General features: G+C 42.2%; 1 protein-coding gene across 2 annotated transcripts in view; it reads right to left on the bottom strand.

Moving 5' to 3' along the window:
• The window catches only part of BLTP1 (bridge-like lipid transfer protein family member 1), a 451,393-nt gene that overhangs the window by 312,678 nt on the left and 120,085 nt on the right, over positions 1 to 18,630 (bottom strand). For both annotated transcript variants that reach the window (XM_073572011.1, XM_073572012.1), the window contains exons 20-21: positions 6,905 to 7,132; positions 3,073 to 3,210 (exon numbers count right to left, since the gene is read on the bottom strand). In XM_073572011.1, coding sequence (XP_073428112.1) covers positions 3,073 to 3,210; positions 6,905 to 7,132 — 366 coding nt within the window. The remainder of the gene's footprint in view (positions 1 to 3,072; positions 3,211 to 6,904; positions 7,133 to 18,630) is intronic.

Genomic DNA, 18,630 nt, shown 5'->3' with positions numbered 1-18,630 from the left:
CAATATGGATATTCAAAAACATTTAACCTACTGATATCTCAATTTATTTTACTTTTATTGGTATCTATTTTTATTTTTTAAATTTACCAGTAGCTGCTGCATTTTCCACCCTAAGCTTATACGTGAGTCAATAAGTTTTCCCAGTTTTTTGTGGCAAAATTAGGGGGGGTCGGCTTATACACGAGTATATACGGTAATTGGTTTGACTATTGTTACTATGTTCAAACATTTGTTCTTCCAATTATACTGGTTTTGCAGAGCCACGATGTATAAATAACGCATGAATAATGTTTCTTAAGGTTGGGGGGTGGAGAGCTGTGTTTCTCCAATGTTTGTCTGGTTGTTGTTTTTCTTTTTGTGTTAATCTTTATAGAATTCAATAAAAAAAATTTGATTTAAAAAAAAAAGCAGAGCTGCTGGGTCCAAGCAGACCCGGATCAGCTTTGTCAGTGCACCGGGCCGTTTTACCTTTTGGAGCACAATGATTCTTACAGTGGAAGCAATACATTTTTAAAAAATTATATCCCTCCCAAAAGTTGCTCCTAAAAATACAGAAACGTTTAATGTTTTTATATTGGATAAAATTATTACAAAGAAATAACAGGTCCCATACAAATTACGTATCGACAAGATCCTGAAGAATTCATTCAGTTGGTTATTTAGAGTGAAATTTGAATTGTAAAAAAAAAAAAATACAAAGAATAAAAAAATATATATATATTATGGCATTCCATAAAATAATTAAAAAAATAACATTGTAATTTATATGTACAACAAAACAATACTGAAGAATAATACCACTTCTCCTGCAGTAAAAAAAAGGCCTCATACATCCGCATCACTTAAAGGGAATCGGTCACCCCATTTTAGCTCTATAAGCTGTGGCCACCGCCATCAGGGGGTTATCTACAACATTCTGTAATGCTGTAGATAAGCCCCCGATGAAACCGGAAAGATAAGAAAAATGAGTTATATTATACTCACCCCGGGGCGCGGTCGGGTGCGATGGATGTCACCGGTCCGGTCCGGCGCCCCCATCTTCATACGATGATGTCCTCCTCCTTGCTTCTCCCTTGGCTCCTGCGCAGGCGTACTATATCTGCCCTTTTGAGGGAAGAGTAAAGTACTGCAGTGCAAAGGCGATGGGAAAGGTCAGAGAGGTCTGGTGCCTGCGCACTGCAGTACTCTGCTCTGCCCTCAACAGGGCAGATAAAGTCTGCCTGTGCAGGAGCCGAGGGAGAAGCAAGGAGAAGGACATCATCGTATGAAGATGGGAGGCGCCGGACGGGACGGCGACACCCATCGGACCAGACCAAATGCCAGGGTGAGTATAATCTAAAGGGCCTGTCACACTAAGCGATATCGCTAGCAATACCACTATAACGTCACTGGTTTTGTGACGTTATAGCGATAATGCTAGCGATATCACTATGTCTGATACTTACCTCCGACCGCTCCCCCGCTGGTTATTGCTGATCGCACGAGAACGTCCTGGGCCTTTTCTCCTCGTCAGCTTCCTGCTGTGGAGAAGAGCGACGCGTGGACGCGGGCGGGAGGACGTCAGGATCGCCTCGTCTGACAGGTAAGTAGCGACCGCCGCTATGTCGCTGGTGAGATCTGCCTGTGTGGCAGCTCACTAACGACCACTTAGCGATGCACCAGCAATCCTGACCGCGTCATATCGCTGGTCGGGATCGCTGGTGCATCGCTAAGTGTGACAGTACCTTAACTCTTTTTTCTTATCTTTCAGGTTACATCGGAGGCTTATCTATAGCATTACAGAATGCTGTAGATAAGCCCCTGATGGCATTTAAAAAAATGTGGAGGGGCAGAAAATAATAATAATAAAAAAAATTGGCTGGTCATTAAGAACCTCTGAGGCTGGGACATTGAATGGAGAAGGTCTTAACCTAATGAGAGTGCTTAACCCAATCCGGCACAGTTGTATGTGCACCATTATACCTAACGCTGTAGAATTTCTCATCATAAACTTCTAAACTAGAGTGCACACTGCACAGTAAAAAAAAACTGCGTGATCTCAGGGTCATCCTGGCAGTACCAGAGGACTGTAGTGTTTCTACTATTACTCAGCTGCCCCATTTAGTTAGAATCCTAATGATAAAGATGCTACTCTCGCAGCAAGTAATTACTTCCCCACACATCTCTTGAGGTTTCTGGACATTTTTTACTCGACTTTAGGAAGTTTCAGAAAGGCACTAATTTCCATGTCTTCAAGACTTGCCGTTTTCTCCTGTGTCCACTTACTGCACAAGACATGACCTAAACAGAACTGCTCATGACTAGATTCTTATAAGTAATTATATGGATTTTTTGCAATGTAAATGTACATTAGTAATGTGATGTCTTTGTTTGGGCAGGCTAGCTTTGTACGTACATGAAAGTAGATAAGCCTTGGTGTAATAGAGCCCCTAAAAAACAGCATTTAAGGCAATGCTACAATATTAGTGAAACATGTAATTTGCAGCAATTCTGTAAAATATGAGCTATTAGATTTTCTCCTATAATTAAGCAGAAGCTATTCTGATAATAAACTGGGGAAGATGCAATGTATTCCCAGTGGCCTCCCCGTAGCCCTTCTGGAGACTCGGGCTACTTTATGACAGCTTGTGGCTTATAAAAGGGCAGTTTGTATTCCTCTAATGGGCTCATCAGGCGACAGCAGAGACTGGCTCATATGATGAGAGGTAACCAATAACATTAAATATCCATTTTATATCTTAGATTTCAATGACTTCAATGAAAAACAGAGCACATTATTTTTTTCCCAGCTAAATATAGTGTACAATGCAATATTTTGCATTATCTAATGCCCGATGGCAATGGATGTATTGTATATTCTCAAAAAAAATCCCACAAAAAAATATAAATGTAAGACAGCGAATAGTCACTGACACATAAGATTGATGCACATGAACTTAATGTATAACATAAAGGGTGGAATAATTATAGGTCATTAGGATTAGGAAGAAAAAAAACTTCCAAATCTAAAATGACCCAAGAGACATATTTACATGGAGAGGGACAAAGTGTCTGCAAACAGCTTCTATATACCTGATAGTTGTCATTTACAAAGATGTACACAGGAGACAGGACAAGCTGAAGCAATGTCTCTCTGTATGTTTTCTTCATCTCAAAGCAGAGCCTCTCAAGATAACTAGTTGGGCAATCTGGTCCATCATTACCGCAATGCTGGGAAAAAACAAGACATGGTAACTAAATGTACACATGCAACCTTCACACATATTATACGTAGACAGGTATTCACATTACCATACTTCGTTACTAATTATTAAAGGTAAAGCAGTGATCTCGGCTATACAGTGCCTGGTAAATCAGTGACATCAAGCTACATGATAGCAAAGTAACAAAACCCCACTTTCAACATTTTAAAACAAACGTATCTTCACTAAATACTGTATCTACTAACCATAGCCTCACTGGAGTTTGATGGCCCCCCATCTGCATATTGGTCAGATGTTCAGGCCCTTGTATCATTCTTGATCCTAAAAAAAACATGTTGGCCCCCCTCATGTAATGATGTCCATCTTCCTGTAACACATAATGTCCCCATTATGGCCCTTTCCTGTATTTATGTGTAATGCTCGCGCCCTGACTGGTTGGCGCAAGCGTGGGGGTGTGGCCCCACTGTGTCACAAACCAGACTACCCTGGAAGGGGCGTGACTAAGCAGCAATCTTGGTGTTCACTGGAGCCTCTGGTGGTGAGATCAGGCTTGTGCAGCAGGTAGCTGCCAGGTACCACTCCAGGGTGGTGTCTGGCTGTGGCTGCTGATCCCACTGAGGGACTGGACATTGATAGCAGGTGCGGGCAGGTACTAACAGGCACGACTGGTAGTCTTGACGGGCATGGCTGGAACTCTGGCAGGACAGACGGGCACGGCAGGCACTCTGGCAGGACAGGCGGGCACGGCTGAGACACTGACAAGTGGGCACGACAGACACTGGCAGGCAGGCACGGAAGTGTACGAGTGGTATGAGGGGACAGGTGGGGAGCTGTTCACACTGGAGGAGCAGTAACTGGTTCGGGAAGGGCGGGAACATAGACAGGTATGAACTGCATGTGGGAACGGGTAGGGAGCTGGAGCTGTTCACACGGGATGTTCAGGAACTGGTTCGGGAAGGATGGGAATATAGACAGGTATGAGGGGTATGAGGAAACAGGTTGGGACCTGTTCACACTGGAGAAGCCGGTACGGACTAGGAACCAGTAGAGACGGGTAGGACATGGATCCGCCAAATACGTAACGGAAGCAAAGGAGAACCACAGAGTGTGGAGCGAAGAAGAACAGCAAGTAGCGGAGCAGGGTAGAATCGCAAGGCTGCGGCGAGGATCTGCAGTTTGCAGCAAAAGGTTCTGCAGCAGCAGGAGCCACAGAAGGAGAGCAGAGCGGAACCGCAAGTATGCGGAAATGAGCTGCAGCAAGTGGTTCTGCAGCAGCCGGAGCGGAGCAAAGTGGAACCGCAAGGTATACGGAGAGGAGCTTCAGCAAGAGGTTCTGCAGAAGCAGGAGCCATAGGAGAGGAGATGAGCGAAACCAAAATGTATGCGGAGAGGAGCTGCGGCAAGAGGTTCTGCAGCAACAGGAGCGGAGCAAAGATGAACCGCAAGGTATGCGGAAAGGAGCTGCAGCAAGAGGTTCTGCAGTAGCAGGAATGTAACAAAGCGGAACCGCAAGGTATGTTGAGGAGCGGCAGCAAGAGATTCTGCAGCAGCAGAGCGAAGCGGAACCGCAAGGTATGCAGAAAGGAGCTGCAGCAAGAGGTTCTGCAGCAGCAGGAACAGAGCAAAGAGGAACAAAGAGGAACCGCTGTAGCAGCAAGACGGAGGGAGCAAACACAAGGGCATACAGAGCATGGAGGGACAGGCCGCAGACAGGGATACAACAGACACAGGAATAGGATGGAATTCAGACAGGGAAAGGTACGAGACAAGGTACAGGAACAGAGACACAGAGTCCAGGATATTCTGCCTCCTGGATAGCAGAACGAACAGGTACAGTTATAGGTGTGGGAATCAAGCCCCCAGAAAAGGCGAAACACAGGACAGGACCTGGCAGCTCAGTAGTAAGACACTAACTGAGTAAAGGCGTTGCTCAGACAGCTTCCACCGGGTGGAGCTGCCTTAAATACCAGAGGCCTCTTGGTAATTGGCTGGGGAGACCAAAGGCAGGTGCACACTGATTCTGTAAGAACCAGGAAGAGCCGGCGCCGCCCCCCTATGCATGCAGCCAGGAAACATGCACAGGGCAGACAGCAGACAGAACTCACAGCATGGCCCAGATTGGTGCGTAAACTGGGGGAATGGGAGGCCATGCAGTGATGCCGGCAGGGGTGTTACATAATGCCACCCACAATGGGCCCCCTTCCTGTAATAATATCCTCCATCCTGGGCCCATTTCTGGTATAATGTTTCAAATTCTGGTTCTTTCCAGTAATAATGTCCCCCATCCTGGTATAATGTCCCTCATTCCGTTCCCCTTCCAGTAATAATGTCCTCCATCCTGGGCCCCTTCCTGGTATAATGTCCCCTATTCAGCCGCTCTTTTCCAATACATTTTAAAAAGGCAGCTGACTTTGGCGTGCTAGCCACAGGTGGCACATGATGTTACTGTCATGTGCCATCCGTGACAGGCACACCAATGCTAGCTGCTGGCCTCTGATTGTCCGGCGGCGTATTTGTAGTGCAGGGTTGGTGTCTGTGACGCAGTACGTTTCAGCTGAATGTGCGAACTCGGACGCACATCAAGCTGAAATAGGTGCTGCCGTCGATGGGCCCCCCTCTCCACCTCAGTAACCATGATCGTTAGACCACTGTCTGCTAATAACCTTACTTATGATAACTCTAAAGATATAGAACAGAATAATAGGAGTTTCTGTGGAGAGACAGAGGTAGGTGACATCATTTTGAGGGCCTAGCTCTAACTTGAAATGGTAAGATAGACAATGCAACTGGTCCCATGGTCATAAAGTGAATGTAAATACTACTGCTATACCAGCAATATGGACAAAAACATTAACAGATCAGAATTGGGTTATGTGCACGACATCTTAATCATGTGGCCAACGGGCACTGTAAAATACCCCATAAAATGAACATAATGCACAACAATGTAACAACTACACTGCTCTGCATTTGTTTAATCTTATTTCACTTCTTTTCACCACCTTTGGGGTTTGGAAACATTGAAGCAGCTAAAAGTAGTGACATAACATGCTCATTCTTTAGGTGGGTTCTGCTGGGAAGTATACAAGCAGAGACTTCACCCGGTAAAACTTGGTGGCTGCGTCAGCATCTAAAACTCACCATGTGCATAGTCATAAAGGGTTTGCCCAACATTGAGGATATAGTAGCCAAACAAGACATCAGAATTGAAAATCTCTCTTTAAAAACTGACGCATGAACCATTCTTGGAAATATTTTATAGTAGTGTCCATTCCAGAGGACTAGTAGATAGAAAATGTAGTACCAATGATTAGAAAAGAACGGCCAAATACTGATCAAGGCCTGTAAGTTTATTGGCTACTGTAAATATTACCACCAGGAGTTTTTAAAGATCTGTCTTGTCGGATCAGTTCGGTCTACTTCTATGAGAAAGCAAATTCCAGATGGATCAAGATATCTGTGGATGTTGTGCATGTACAGGCATTTCACATTGTGTCACATAAAAAAGTTGGCAGAAAAAGTTGCAGAATATCAACTTATTTTCAAAGAGCATTTTCTGCTGTTAACGTCAATGTATCAAATCCAGAACAAGCAGTAATAATTATTTCCACTTCTATACACATCCCTCAGTTTACAAGTAAGAAAACATCTTTCATTTCTCCAATTCACTGACAATGATATACCAGTACATAAACACTTACCACTGGTAGTTTGGCATGGACTTTGTACACATTGACAAGTACAGTGATATCCCATGGTCTCAGGCTCAATGGATGGATAGCTTTAGCCGCTTGATCGTGGTCTCTCTTGCTATTCTCCATACCAACTGCAGTCCAGCCGGAGCTGGAAGACGTGGACAGAGACAACACAGGACTGGATATGACTTCTTCAAAATCAGTGTACATATCATCCTCTCCAAAGTAATTTTCCTAGGGGAAAAACACATTATAATGAAGACTATCAGGAAAACACTTGGTTCAATGAAAGAACTTGCAGATGCAATCTAAAAGCATACCATGCATCAAATTAGTCAGCATAAAAAAATGGAGGAAATGGTGTACAATCAAGGCTGAAAATAGTGATAATAAACACCTTCAGACATACAGTACAGACCAAAAGTTTGGACACACCCTCTCATTCAAAGAGTTTTCTTTATTTTCATGACTATGAAAATTGTAGATTCACTCTGAAGGCATCAAAACTATGAATTAACACATGTGGAATTCTATAATTAACAAAAAAGTGTGAAACCTTTTGCTTTGATTACTGCTTTGCACACTCTTGGCATTCTCTTGATGAGCTTCAAGAGGTAGTCACTGGAAATGGTTTTCACGTCACTGGTGTGCCATGTCAGGTTTAATAAGTGGGATTTCTTGCCTTATAAATGGGGTTGGGACCATCAGTTGTGTTGTGCAGAAGTCTGGTGGATACACAGCTGATAGTCCTACTGAATAGACTGTTAGAATTTGTATTATGGCAAGAAAAAAGCAGCTAAGTAAAGAAAAACGAGTGACCATTATTACTTTAAGAAATGAAGGTCAGTCAGTCCAAAAAATTGGGAAAACTTTGAAAGTGTCCCCAAGTGCAGTGGCAAAAACTATCAAGCGCTACAAAGAAACTGGCTGACATGAGGACCGCCCCAGGAAAGGAAGACCAAGAGTCACTTCTGCTGTGGAGGATAAGTTCATCTGAGTCACCAGCCTCAGAAATCGCAGGTTAACAGCATCTCAGATTAGAGACCAGGTCAATGCCACACATTGTTCTAGAAGCAGACACATCTCTACAACAACTGTTAAGAGGAGACTTTGTGCAGCAGGCCTTCATGGTAAAATAGCTGCTAGGAAACCACTGCTAAGGACAGGCAACAAGCAGAAGAAACTTGTTTGGGCTAAAGAACACAAGGAATGGAAATTAGACCAGTGGAAATCTGTGCTTTGGTCTGATGAGTCCAAATTTGAGATCTTTGGTTCCAACCACCGTGTCTTTGTGCGACGCAGAAAAGATGAACGGATGGACTCTACATGCCTGGTTCCCACCGTGAAGCATGGAGGAGGTGTGATGGTGTGGGGGTGCTTTGCTGGTGACACTGTTGGGGATTTATTCAAAATTAAAGGCATACTGAACCAGCATGGCTACCACAGCATCTTGCAGCGGCATGCTATTCCATCCGGTTTGCGTTTAGTTGGACCATCATTTATTTTTCAACAGGAGAATGACCCCAAATACACCTCCAGGCTGTGTAAGGGTTATTTGATCAAGGAGGAGAGTGATGGGGTGCTAAGCCAGATGACCTGGCCTCCACAGTCACCAGACCTGAACCGAATCGAGATGGTTTGGGGTGAGTTGGACCGCAGAGTGAAGGCAAAAGGGCCAGCAAGTGCTAAGCATCTCTGAGAACTCCTTCAAGACTGTTGGAAGACCATTTCCGGTGACTACCTCTTGAAGCTCATCAAGAGAATGCCAAGAGTGTGCAAAGCAGTAATCAAAGCAAAAGGTGGCTACTTTGAAGAACCTAGAATATAAGACATATTTTCAGTTGTTTCACACTTTTTTGTTGATTATATAATTCAACATGTGTTAATTCATAGTTTTGATGCCTTCAGAGTGAATCTACAATTTTCATAGTCATGAAAATAAAGAAAACTCTTTGAATGAGAAGGTGTGTCCAAACTTTTGGTCTGTATTGTAGATAATGTAGGCATTAATAGTTATGGGATTTAAACAACAGCGTTTAGAGCAGAGGTGAACAACCTTTATTGGTCCAAGTTCCAAATTTTGTGACAGTACCAATCAAAAGGGCCACATAATTTTTGAAGAGGTATTCTGATTTGAGATATACATTTATTACATATGCCATAATCTAATAAAAGGGGGCTGCATTTTTGGAATCTCTACTATTGTAGACAAAAAGGGCCCTCTGCTCCCCTATTTAGCATTTCAGAAAAAAGAGTCAAGATGACCATACAATAAGAGCAGCTCCCCCCATAGTTTATGGGAGTCAGTGAGCAAAGAAGAGTCAGAGGTGGCAGTGGGACGCACAAAATGGCATCGCAGGCCGTAGGTAGTGACCCCTTGGTTTAGGGCAGTGGTGGGGAACCTCAGGTCCATGGGCCGTTAAAGGCCTCAATGACCTTTATTCAGCCCCCAGATTTCCGGGGACTGCAGCGCTTAGGACGGCAGAAGTACCTTGCCGGCCGCTGGCCCATTCATTTCTTCTTGATCTGTGAGCAAGTGCGTTATTACTGAACGCTAGGGCGCATACAATGAAAGATTACGACCTGACACCAGTACCAACGTCAGAATGTACTTTGTGGGTGGAGGTAGGGCGCAATTGTATGAGCTCTGAAGGATGGCATAAATAGCTAAATGGCCCCTAGCACAAAAAAAGATTCTCCATCCCTGGTTTAGGACATCGGCATCCACAATTGTGTGAAAAAGTGTTTGCCCCCTTCCTGATTTGTTAGGCAATCACTGTATGTGTTGCGGCTATCTAACAGAAGCAAAACATGCAGGCGCGGGAACTCAAACTTATTATTTGAGCACACCTGAGATACTTGGATAACACAGGAGCATGCTCGGATAAAACGTTGTCCGAGCACGTTCACTCATCACTAGATGCTGATGTTATTTAATGTACAGACATTTTTCTTAAATTAATCTATATTAGCCGGCAGCAATGTATAAAATAACATGGCCAAAATGTGAACAAACCCAGCACTCAAGAATCTGATGTCATAGATAAAAGAAAAAAAAAAAAAAAGAGGATTACATTTGTGAATTGTGTGGTCTTGTATAACCAATTATATCCAAATGCAAAGAACCACAGATTTGAAGGACATTTTGCTGAGAATGTGCATTATTTTCAGTTACAGAATTCTACTGTATAAATGATGTAAAAGACGTTAACCTCCCTCTACACCCTATTCTTTCTGAACATCAGAAGCAGTCAAAATTATGGACCACTGATGAGATGTCCTCACAATTATCTAGCAGACTAGATTTCCCCTTTAAGAAAGCCTTTCCTCTACCATAATCCGGATGATGTTCATTCTTTGTGATAAATCCCACAATCGGTTACAAACCTATACCAGTGCACTACTTGACGGAAGCAATGACAACACCTGATCCCTCATCTCCACGGGGCTTACTCAACAATTCCAGATTGTTCAGCTTTCTGAAAAGAAATAATTAGAAACATAGTGCACAATAGCACGGTGGGTCTTGTGCAGATCAATCAGGTACTGCCCTGCGGAGGTGAGTTATTTTTGACTAACAGCTTCGCCAAATATTGTGCGCAGCTGTAGTTTCGAAGCAGAACAGAAGTCAGTAGGACAAACAAAATAATTTCCAAAGAACGGTCCAGCGGATGAATAATGCAAAAGCAGCAGACTGGGTTATAATAGTGCTTTCAGCTACAAGCCCACCAGTTTTAATTTAACTTTATTTTCAAAAATCCAACAAGTGTATTTAAATAGAGCAATGGTTCCCTACAGAGCTGGCAAAAATGGATTTTAGGCCGGGTCTGAACAATGCTTTTAATTAGTATTACATGATTGTGATGGAAAGAAAGCCTTCATATAGGTCATAAAGCAGTGTGAATACAGACCCCAGAAAACACACATCCAGCAAAAATAGAAAATCAATAGACAGTCAGAAAGAAATGATGTTCTTCATCTAACATGACAACACTCAGAGAAGACTCTAAAACATTTACAAGGTAAAATATGCGTGCGGATCATGACTGCAATAAATCATCAGCGAAGGATGGCGTCTAAAATACAAATTGCCAAAGCATCGGTCACCTGGCACCAGATAAAGCCGACATGTACAAGGCTTATTACAACAGTGATGGATCTACATTTAGACAGTAACACAGAACAGAAAAGATGGAGCTGCAATTATAACAGATGTGTGAAATGAGAATTAGCTGCAGCTAAAAGTGTCTCAAATGACGTCCACGCTGCCATGCACACACATTTATACATATACACATATACAGTGGGTACAGAAAGTATTCGGACCCCCCTAAACAATTTTCACTCTTTGTTTCAATTTGGTAAATTCAAAAAAATTCATTTTTTTCTCTCATTAATGTACACTCTGCACCCCATCTTGACTGAAAACGCAGAAATGTAGAAATGTTTGCAAATTTATTAAAAAATAAAAAATGAAATATCACATGGTCATAAGAATTCAGACCCTTTGCTCAGACACTCACATTTAAGTCACATTCTGTACTTTTCCTTGTGATCCTCCTTGAGATGGTTCTACTCCATTGGAGTCCAGCTGTGTTTAATTAAACTGATAGGACTTGATTTGTAAAGGCACACACCTGTCTATATAAGACCCCACAGCTCACAGTGCATGTCAGACCAAATTAGAATCATGAGATCAAAGGAAGTGGCCAAGGAGCTCAGAGACAGAATTGTGGCAAGCAACACATCTGGCCAAGGTTACAAAATAATTTCTGCAGTACTCAAGGTTCCTAAGAGCACAGTGGCCTCCATAATCCTTAAATGGAAGAATATTAGGACCACCAGAAGTCTTCCTAGACCTGGCCGTCCAGCCAACCTGAGCAATCGTGGGAGAAGAGCGTTGGTGAGAGAGGTCCATAAGCTCCACAGATGCAGTAGGGAGATGAGAGAAAGCTCCACAAAGTCAACTATCACTGCAGCCCTCCACCAGTTGGGCCCTAATGACAGAATGGCCCGACGGAAGCCTCTCCTCAGTGCAAGACATATGAAAGCCCGCATAGAGTTTGCTAAAAAAATACATGAAAGACTCCCAGACTATGAGAAATAACATTCTCTGGTATTCTTTGGTCTTATGAGAACTTTTTGGTGATAATTCTTAGCAGTATGTGTGGAAAAAAACAGGCACTGCTCACCACCTGCCCAATACAATCCCAACAGTGAAACATGGTGGTGGCAGTATCATGCTATGGGGGTGTTTATCAGCTGCAGGGACAGGACGATTGGTTGCAATTGAAGGAAACATGAATGCGGCCAAGTACAGAGATATCCTGGATAAAAACCTCTTCCAGAGTGCTCTGGACCTCAGACTTGGCCAAAGGTTCACCCTCCAACAAGACAATGACCCTAAGCACATAGCTAAAATAACAAAGGAGTGGCTTCAGAACAATTTTGTGACCATTCTTGACTGGCTCAGCCAGAGCCCTGACCTAAATCAAATTGAGCATCTCTGGAGAGACCTGAAAACGGCTGTCCACCAATGTTCACCATCCAACCAGATGGAACTGGAGAGGATCTGAAAGGAGGAATGGTAGAGGATCCCCAAATCCAGGTGTATCATTCCCAAGAAGGCTCATGGCTGTACTAGCTCAAAAGGGTGCTTAAACTCAGTACTGAAGACACCAAATTTATATCCCAGCAGCCGCGGCTCACAAAGCCAATATACCATGTATAACACCAAAAAACACCAGACTAAGATACCACCAAAATAATAAAAGATTAATTTCATTGACAACTCATTCAAATGTTACTAAAAAAGGAAAAGATACCACAGGTACAATATCAGCAGGTGGGTAACCAGGGTAATATCACAGATAGTTCCATATTATTATAACACAGGCACAGAACATTAGGTACTAAATACAATTACATCATATATAATCCATAGTATTGGCACTAGGATTGCAGTACCCCTTCAATAATAAATCCATCACACAATTCTAGGCAGATACAAGTGCATCTAATAAATAAGAATAAATAAAGGTATCCAGTGATACCAGCATAGTACAAGCAGAGAAAGAAAAACTACAATATCCAGTGTCAATATGGTCATGTTATCAACGCTACCCCTTCTGTAACATGATAGTTTATATGCATAATCATAAATATAGCAGAATTTATAACCCGCACATTATTCTGATATAATTAACTGAAACACCCGGGAGACAACCACACCCGACGTGCATTTCGCACGGAAATGCTTCTTCCTGGACATTATTCAAGCTTATCTAGATCCTTCTGAATCCTTTCTCTAGTATTAATTATCCTTCCTAGCTTTGCATCGTCTGCAAATTTAATTAGTTTAACTTCAGTTCCCTTATCTAGATAATTTATAAAAATGTTGAACAACACTGGGGTCAGGACACAGCCTTGTGGTACCCCAACTGAAACACTCTTCCAATTGGATGTACAGCCATTTATTACCACTCTTTGAGTACAATCACGGAGCCAGTTATGAATCCACCTAACCATAACCTTGTCAATCCCATACTTGGTCATTTTTTCAATAAGGATAGTATGAGATACTTTAATCAAATGCTTTGCTGAAGTCAATATATACTAAATCTACCACATTTCCCTGATCCACCCAGTCAGTGATTCCATCATAGAAGGAAATTAGATTAATCTGGCATGACTTTGCTGACTATGGTTAATTACTGTAATCTTATCCAAGTACTTACATACATGCTGTTTAATAATTTGTTCAAAGATCTTTCCTGGTATAGAAGTTTGTAGACTGAGAAAACATTTGACCTTAGATAATCTTCTGGGACTTCTCCTGTTCGCCAGGATTTTTCAAAAATTCTGACTAGTGGTTCTGCAATTTCCTCTGCTATCTCTTTCTTAGAGAACACAGATGCAAAAGAGGAATTTAAAAGTCAGCCTTCGCAACATCATTTTTAAACTCTTCACCCTTTTCATCCTGTAAAAATCCTATAGCATCTTTGACTTTTGCTTTTGAGATACCCCCAAAATCCTTTTTTATTGTTTTTGGTCTTCCTTGCAAACCTCACTTCATTACTGGCTTTAGCTCTTCTAATGCTTGCCCTGCATACCCTACAATTAGCATTATATACTTCTTTGGATATACTTCCCGTTCTTTCCATTTAATATACATTTCTTTTTTCTTTTTTAACAAGTGTTTAAGCTCTGTGTTCATCCATCCTGGTCTATTTAGCCCCTTAACGTCCAATGACGGAGAGAGTCATTGCAGCCTGCACCTTTTCCGGCACATGACAGCTGATCTGATCAGATGACGTGTTTGGAACAGCCGCGGGTGGAATCAAGATTCACCCGCAGCTGTTAACATGTTAAATGCCACTGTCAAACTCTGACAGCGGTATTTAACCTGCACACGCAGGTAGCGAGTCATTACTTCCTCCCATCGGCGCTCGTGTAAGGCCTGTTTCACACTTCCGTTTTTTCAAATCCGTCAAAATCCGTTGGTTTCCGTTAAAAAACGGATCCGCCATTTGTTTGCAGGATCCGTTTTTGTCCCATAGCGGTTACCGCGGATCCGTCAAAAAACGGATCCGGGTTTTTAAAAACGGATCCGTTTGCATCCGTTTGCGTCAAAAAAACGGAAACGGATCCGTTTGGCGGACACAAAAATGGAAGTGTGAAACAGGCCTTACATGATCGCGGGTCACTGATGAGTTGGCATGACAACCCGGGGTCAGCAGGAGACCCCTGTGGTTGTCATAGCGATCGGCGTTCATAGCAAGTGAGCATATCTGCTCTATGTAGCACAAGCGATCGGACAAGTGCAGCTTCTAGTCTCCCACGGGGACTATTGAAGCAAGTAAAAAGTAAAAAAAGGTTTATAAAAATATAAAAAAATCAAATCACCCCCTTCAAAATAAAACAATAATAAAAAAAAAAATATACACATATTTGGTATCGCCGCGTTCAGAATTGCCCGATCTATCAATATATAAAAAGAATTAGTCCAATTGGTAAATGGCGTAGCGAGAAAAAAATTGCAACTCCAGAATTACGTTTTTTAAGTCGCTGCAACATTGCAATAAAATGCAATAACGGGTGATCGAAAGATCATATCTACTATAAAAGAGCCTAGACATGTTTGGTGACTGCAAACTCGTAATGACCTGGAGAATCATAATGGCATGTCAGTTTTAGCATTTAGTGAACATGGTAAAAAAAAAATCCAAAAAACAATTGTGGAATTGCACTTTTTTTTTTGCAATTTCACCACATTTGGAATTTTTTTTCCTGTTTTCTAGTACATGATATGGTAAAATCAATGGTGCCTTTCAAAAGTACAACTCGTCCCGCAAAAAACAAGCCCACACATGGCCATATTGACGGAAAAATAAAAAAGAAGGGAAGCAAAAAATGGAAACGCAAAAACGGAAATACCCCTGGTTAAATGCTTCCAATTAAATTTTCTTCTTTTCAGGTTTGTTACTGATTGTGCAATGAGAATTTCGTTTAGCAAAATCTATCATCCTTCTTGGACACTTCTGTCCTTTAGAACATCCAGCCATTGGACCTTTCCTACCCTCTTTCGGAGTCCATTAAAATATGCCTTTCTGAAGTCCAACCTTAAAGTCTGAGTCCTCGCTGGTCTTCCTTCTATTGTAATCCAAAATTCAGAGATAGCATGATTGCTGCCTCCTAAATTTCCAGCCACCTTTACTTCCTCAACCATTTCCTTCCTGTTAATAAGAATTAGGTCTAAGATTGCAGATCCTCTTGCTGTGTCCTATTGCAGCAGAGCGCCATTATGATTTAGGCTCTGCAAGCAATGGAGTAGAGCATAGTGCACAGGCAAGAGCTGGCGATTTCTATGCGCAAGCGTGAGATTACAGCAGGAGAACAGCAGGGGGTTATATAACCAATGATGGACTGAAGCACAGGTGCTGATTAAAGTCATAGGTTTATTTGATACAGGACAAAACTGGTAAAAGGTTCCCTTTAACCCCTTCACCCCCAAGGGTGGTTTGCACGTTCATGACCGGGCCAATTTTTACAATTCTGACCACTGTACCTTTATGAGGTCATAACTCTGAAACGCTTCCATGGATCCCGGTGATTCTGACAATGTTTTCTCGTGACATATTGTACTTCATGTTAGTGGTAAAATTTCATTCAAATAATTTGCGTTTATTTGTGAGAAAAACGGAAATTTGGCGAAAATTTTGAAAATTTCGCAATTTTCCAACTTTGAATTTTTATGCCCTTAAATCACAGAGATACGGCACACAAAAAACTTGATAACTAACATTTCCCACATGTTTACTTTACATCAGCACAATTTTGGAACCAAAATTTTTTTTTGCTAGGAAGTTATAAGGGTTAAAAGTTGACCAGCGATTTCTCATTTTTACAACACCATTTTATTTTTAGGACCACATCACATTTGAAGCCACTTTGAGGGGTCTATATGATAGAAAATACCCAAAAGTGACACCATTCTAAAAACTGCACCCCTTAAGGTGCTCAAAACCACATTCAAGAAGTTTATTAACCCTTTATGTGCGTCAAAGGAATTTTTTTGAATATTTAAAAAAAAATGAACATCTAACTTTTTTTCACAAAAAAAATACTTCAGGTTCAATTTTTTTTATTTTACCAAGGGTAACAAGAGAAATTGGACTGCAAAAGTTACTGTGCAATTTGTCTTGAGTACGCTGATACCTGATATGTGGGGGGGAACGACTGTTTCGGCGCATGGCAGAGCTCAGAATGAAAGGAGCGCCGTTTGACTTTTTCAATGCAAAATTGGCTGGAATTCAGATCGGACGCCATGTCACGTTTGGAGAGTCCCTGATATACCTAAACAGTGGAAACCCCCTACAAGTGACCCCATTTTGGAAACTAGACCCCCCAAGGAACTTATCTAGATATGTGGTGAGAACTTTGAACCCACAAGGGCTTTACAGAAGTTATAACGTACAGCGGTACAATTAAAAAATCATATTTTTTCCACAAAAATGATCTTTTCACCCCAATTTTTATTTTCCCAAGGGTAACAGGACCCTAAAAGTTATTGTGCAATTTGTCCTGAGTACGCTGATACCCCACATGTGGGGGTAAACCACTATTTGGGCGCATGGCAGAGCTCGGAAGGGAAGCAACGCCATTTGACGTTTTTGGCTGGAATTGAGATCGGACATCATGTAGCGATTGGAAAACCCCTGATGTACCTAAACAGTGGAAACCCCCAACAAATGACACCATTTTGGAAACTAGACCCACTAAGGAACTTATCTAGATGTGTGGTGAGAACTTTGAACCCCCAAGGGCTTCACAGAAGTTTATAACATACAGCCGTACAATTAAAAAAATCATATTTTTTCCACAAAAATGATCTTTTCACCCTCAATTCTTATTTTTCCAAGGGTAATAGGACCCTAAAAGTTATTGTGCAATTTGTCTTGAGTACACTGATACCCCACATGTGGGGGTAAACCACTATTTGGGCGCATGGCAGAGCTCGGAAGGGAAGCAGCGCCATTTGACGTTTTTGGCTGGAATTGAGATCGGACACCATGTCGCGATTGGAAAACCCCTGATGTACCAAAACAGTGGAAACCCCCCCACAAATGACACCATTTTGGAAACTAGACCCCCTAAGGAACTTATCTAGATGTGTGGTGAGAACTTTGAACCTCCAAGGGCTTCACAGAAGTTTATAACATAAAGCCGTACAATTAAAAAATCATATTTTTTCCACAAAAATGATCTTTTCACCCTCAATTCTTATTTTTCCAAGGGTAACAGGACCCTAAAAGTTATTGTGCAATTTGTCCTGAGTACGCTGATACCCCACATGTGGGGGTAAACCACTATTTGGGCGCATGGCAGAGCTCGGAAGGGAAGCAGCGCCATTTGACGTTTTTGGCTGGAATTGAGATCGGACACCATGTCGCGATTGGAAAACCCCTGATGTACCTAAACAGTGGGAACCCCCCACAAATGACACCATTTTGGAAACTAGACCCCCCAAGGAACTTATCTAGATGTGTGGTGAGCACTTTGAACCCCCCAGTGCTTCACAGAAGTTTATAATGCCCGGGCGTGAAAATAAAAAATTCGCATTTTTTCCACAAACAGGATCTTTTAGTCACCATTTTTTTATTTTCCCATGGGTACCAGGAGAAATTGGACCCCAAAAGTTGTTGTCCAATTTGTCCTGAGTATGCTGACACCCCATATGTGGGAGAAAACTACTGTATGGACACACGTCAGGGCTCGGAAGGGAAGTAGTGACGTTTTGGAATGCAGACTTTGATGGAATGGTCTGCGTGTGTCATGTTGCCTTTGGAGAGCCCCTAATGTACCTAAACAGTGGAAACCCCCACAAATGACCCCATGTTGGAAACGAGACCCCCTAAGGAACTTATCTAGATGTGTGGTGAGCACTTTGAACCCCCAAGGGCTTCACAGAAGTTTGTAATGCCCGGGCATGAAAATAAAAAAATCGTATTTTTTCCACAAACATGATCAATTAGTCCCCAATTTTTTTATTTTCCCAAGGGTAACAGGAGAAATTGAACCCCAAAAGTTGTTGTCCAATTTGTCCTGAGTACGCTGACGCCCCATATGTGGGAGAAAACTACTGTATGGACACACGTCGGGGCTCGGAAGGGAAGCAGTGACGTTTTGGAATGCAGACTTTGATGGAATGGTCTGCGGGTGTCATGTGCGTT

This window comes from Dendrobates tinctorius, unplaced genomic scaffold, assembly GCF_039654945.1.
Source record: "Dendrobates tinctorius isolate UK_male_01 unplaced genomic scaffold, ASM3965494v1 ptg000030l, whole genome shotgun sequence".
Classification (NCBI taxonomy): domain Eukaryota; kingdom Metazoa; phylum Chordata; class Amphibia; order Anura; family Dendrobatidae; genus Dendrobates; species Dendrobates tinctorius.
Note: the sequence above shows the minus strand (reverse complement) of the source record. Positions and strands in the feature narration are given on the sequence as shown.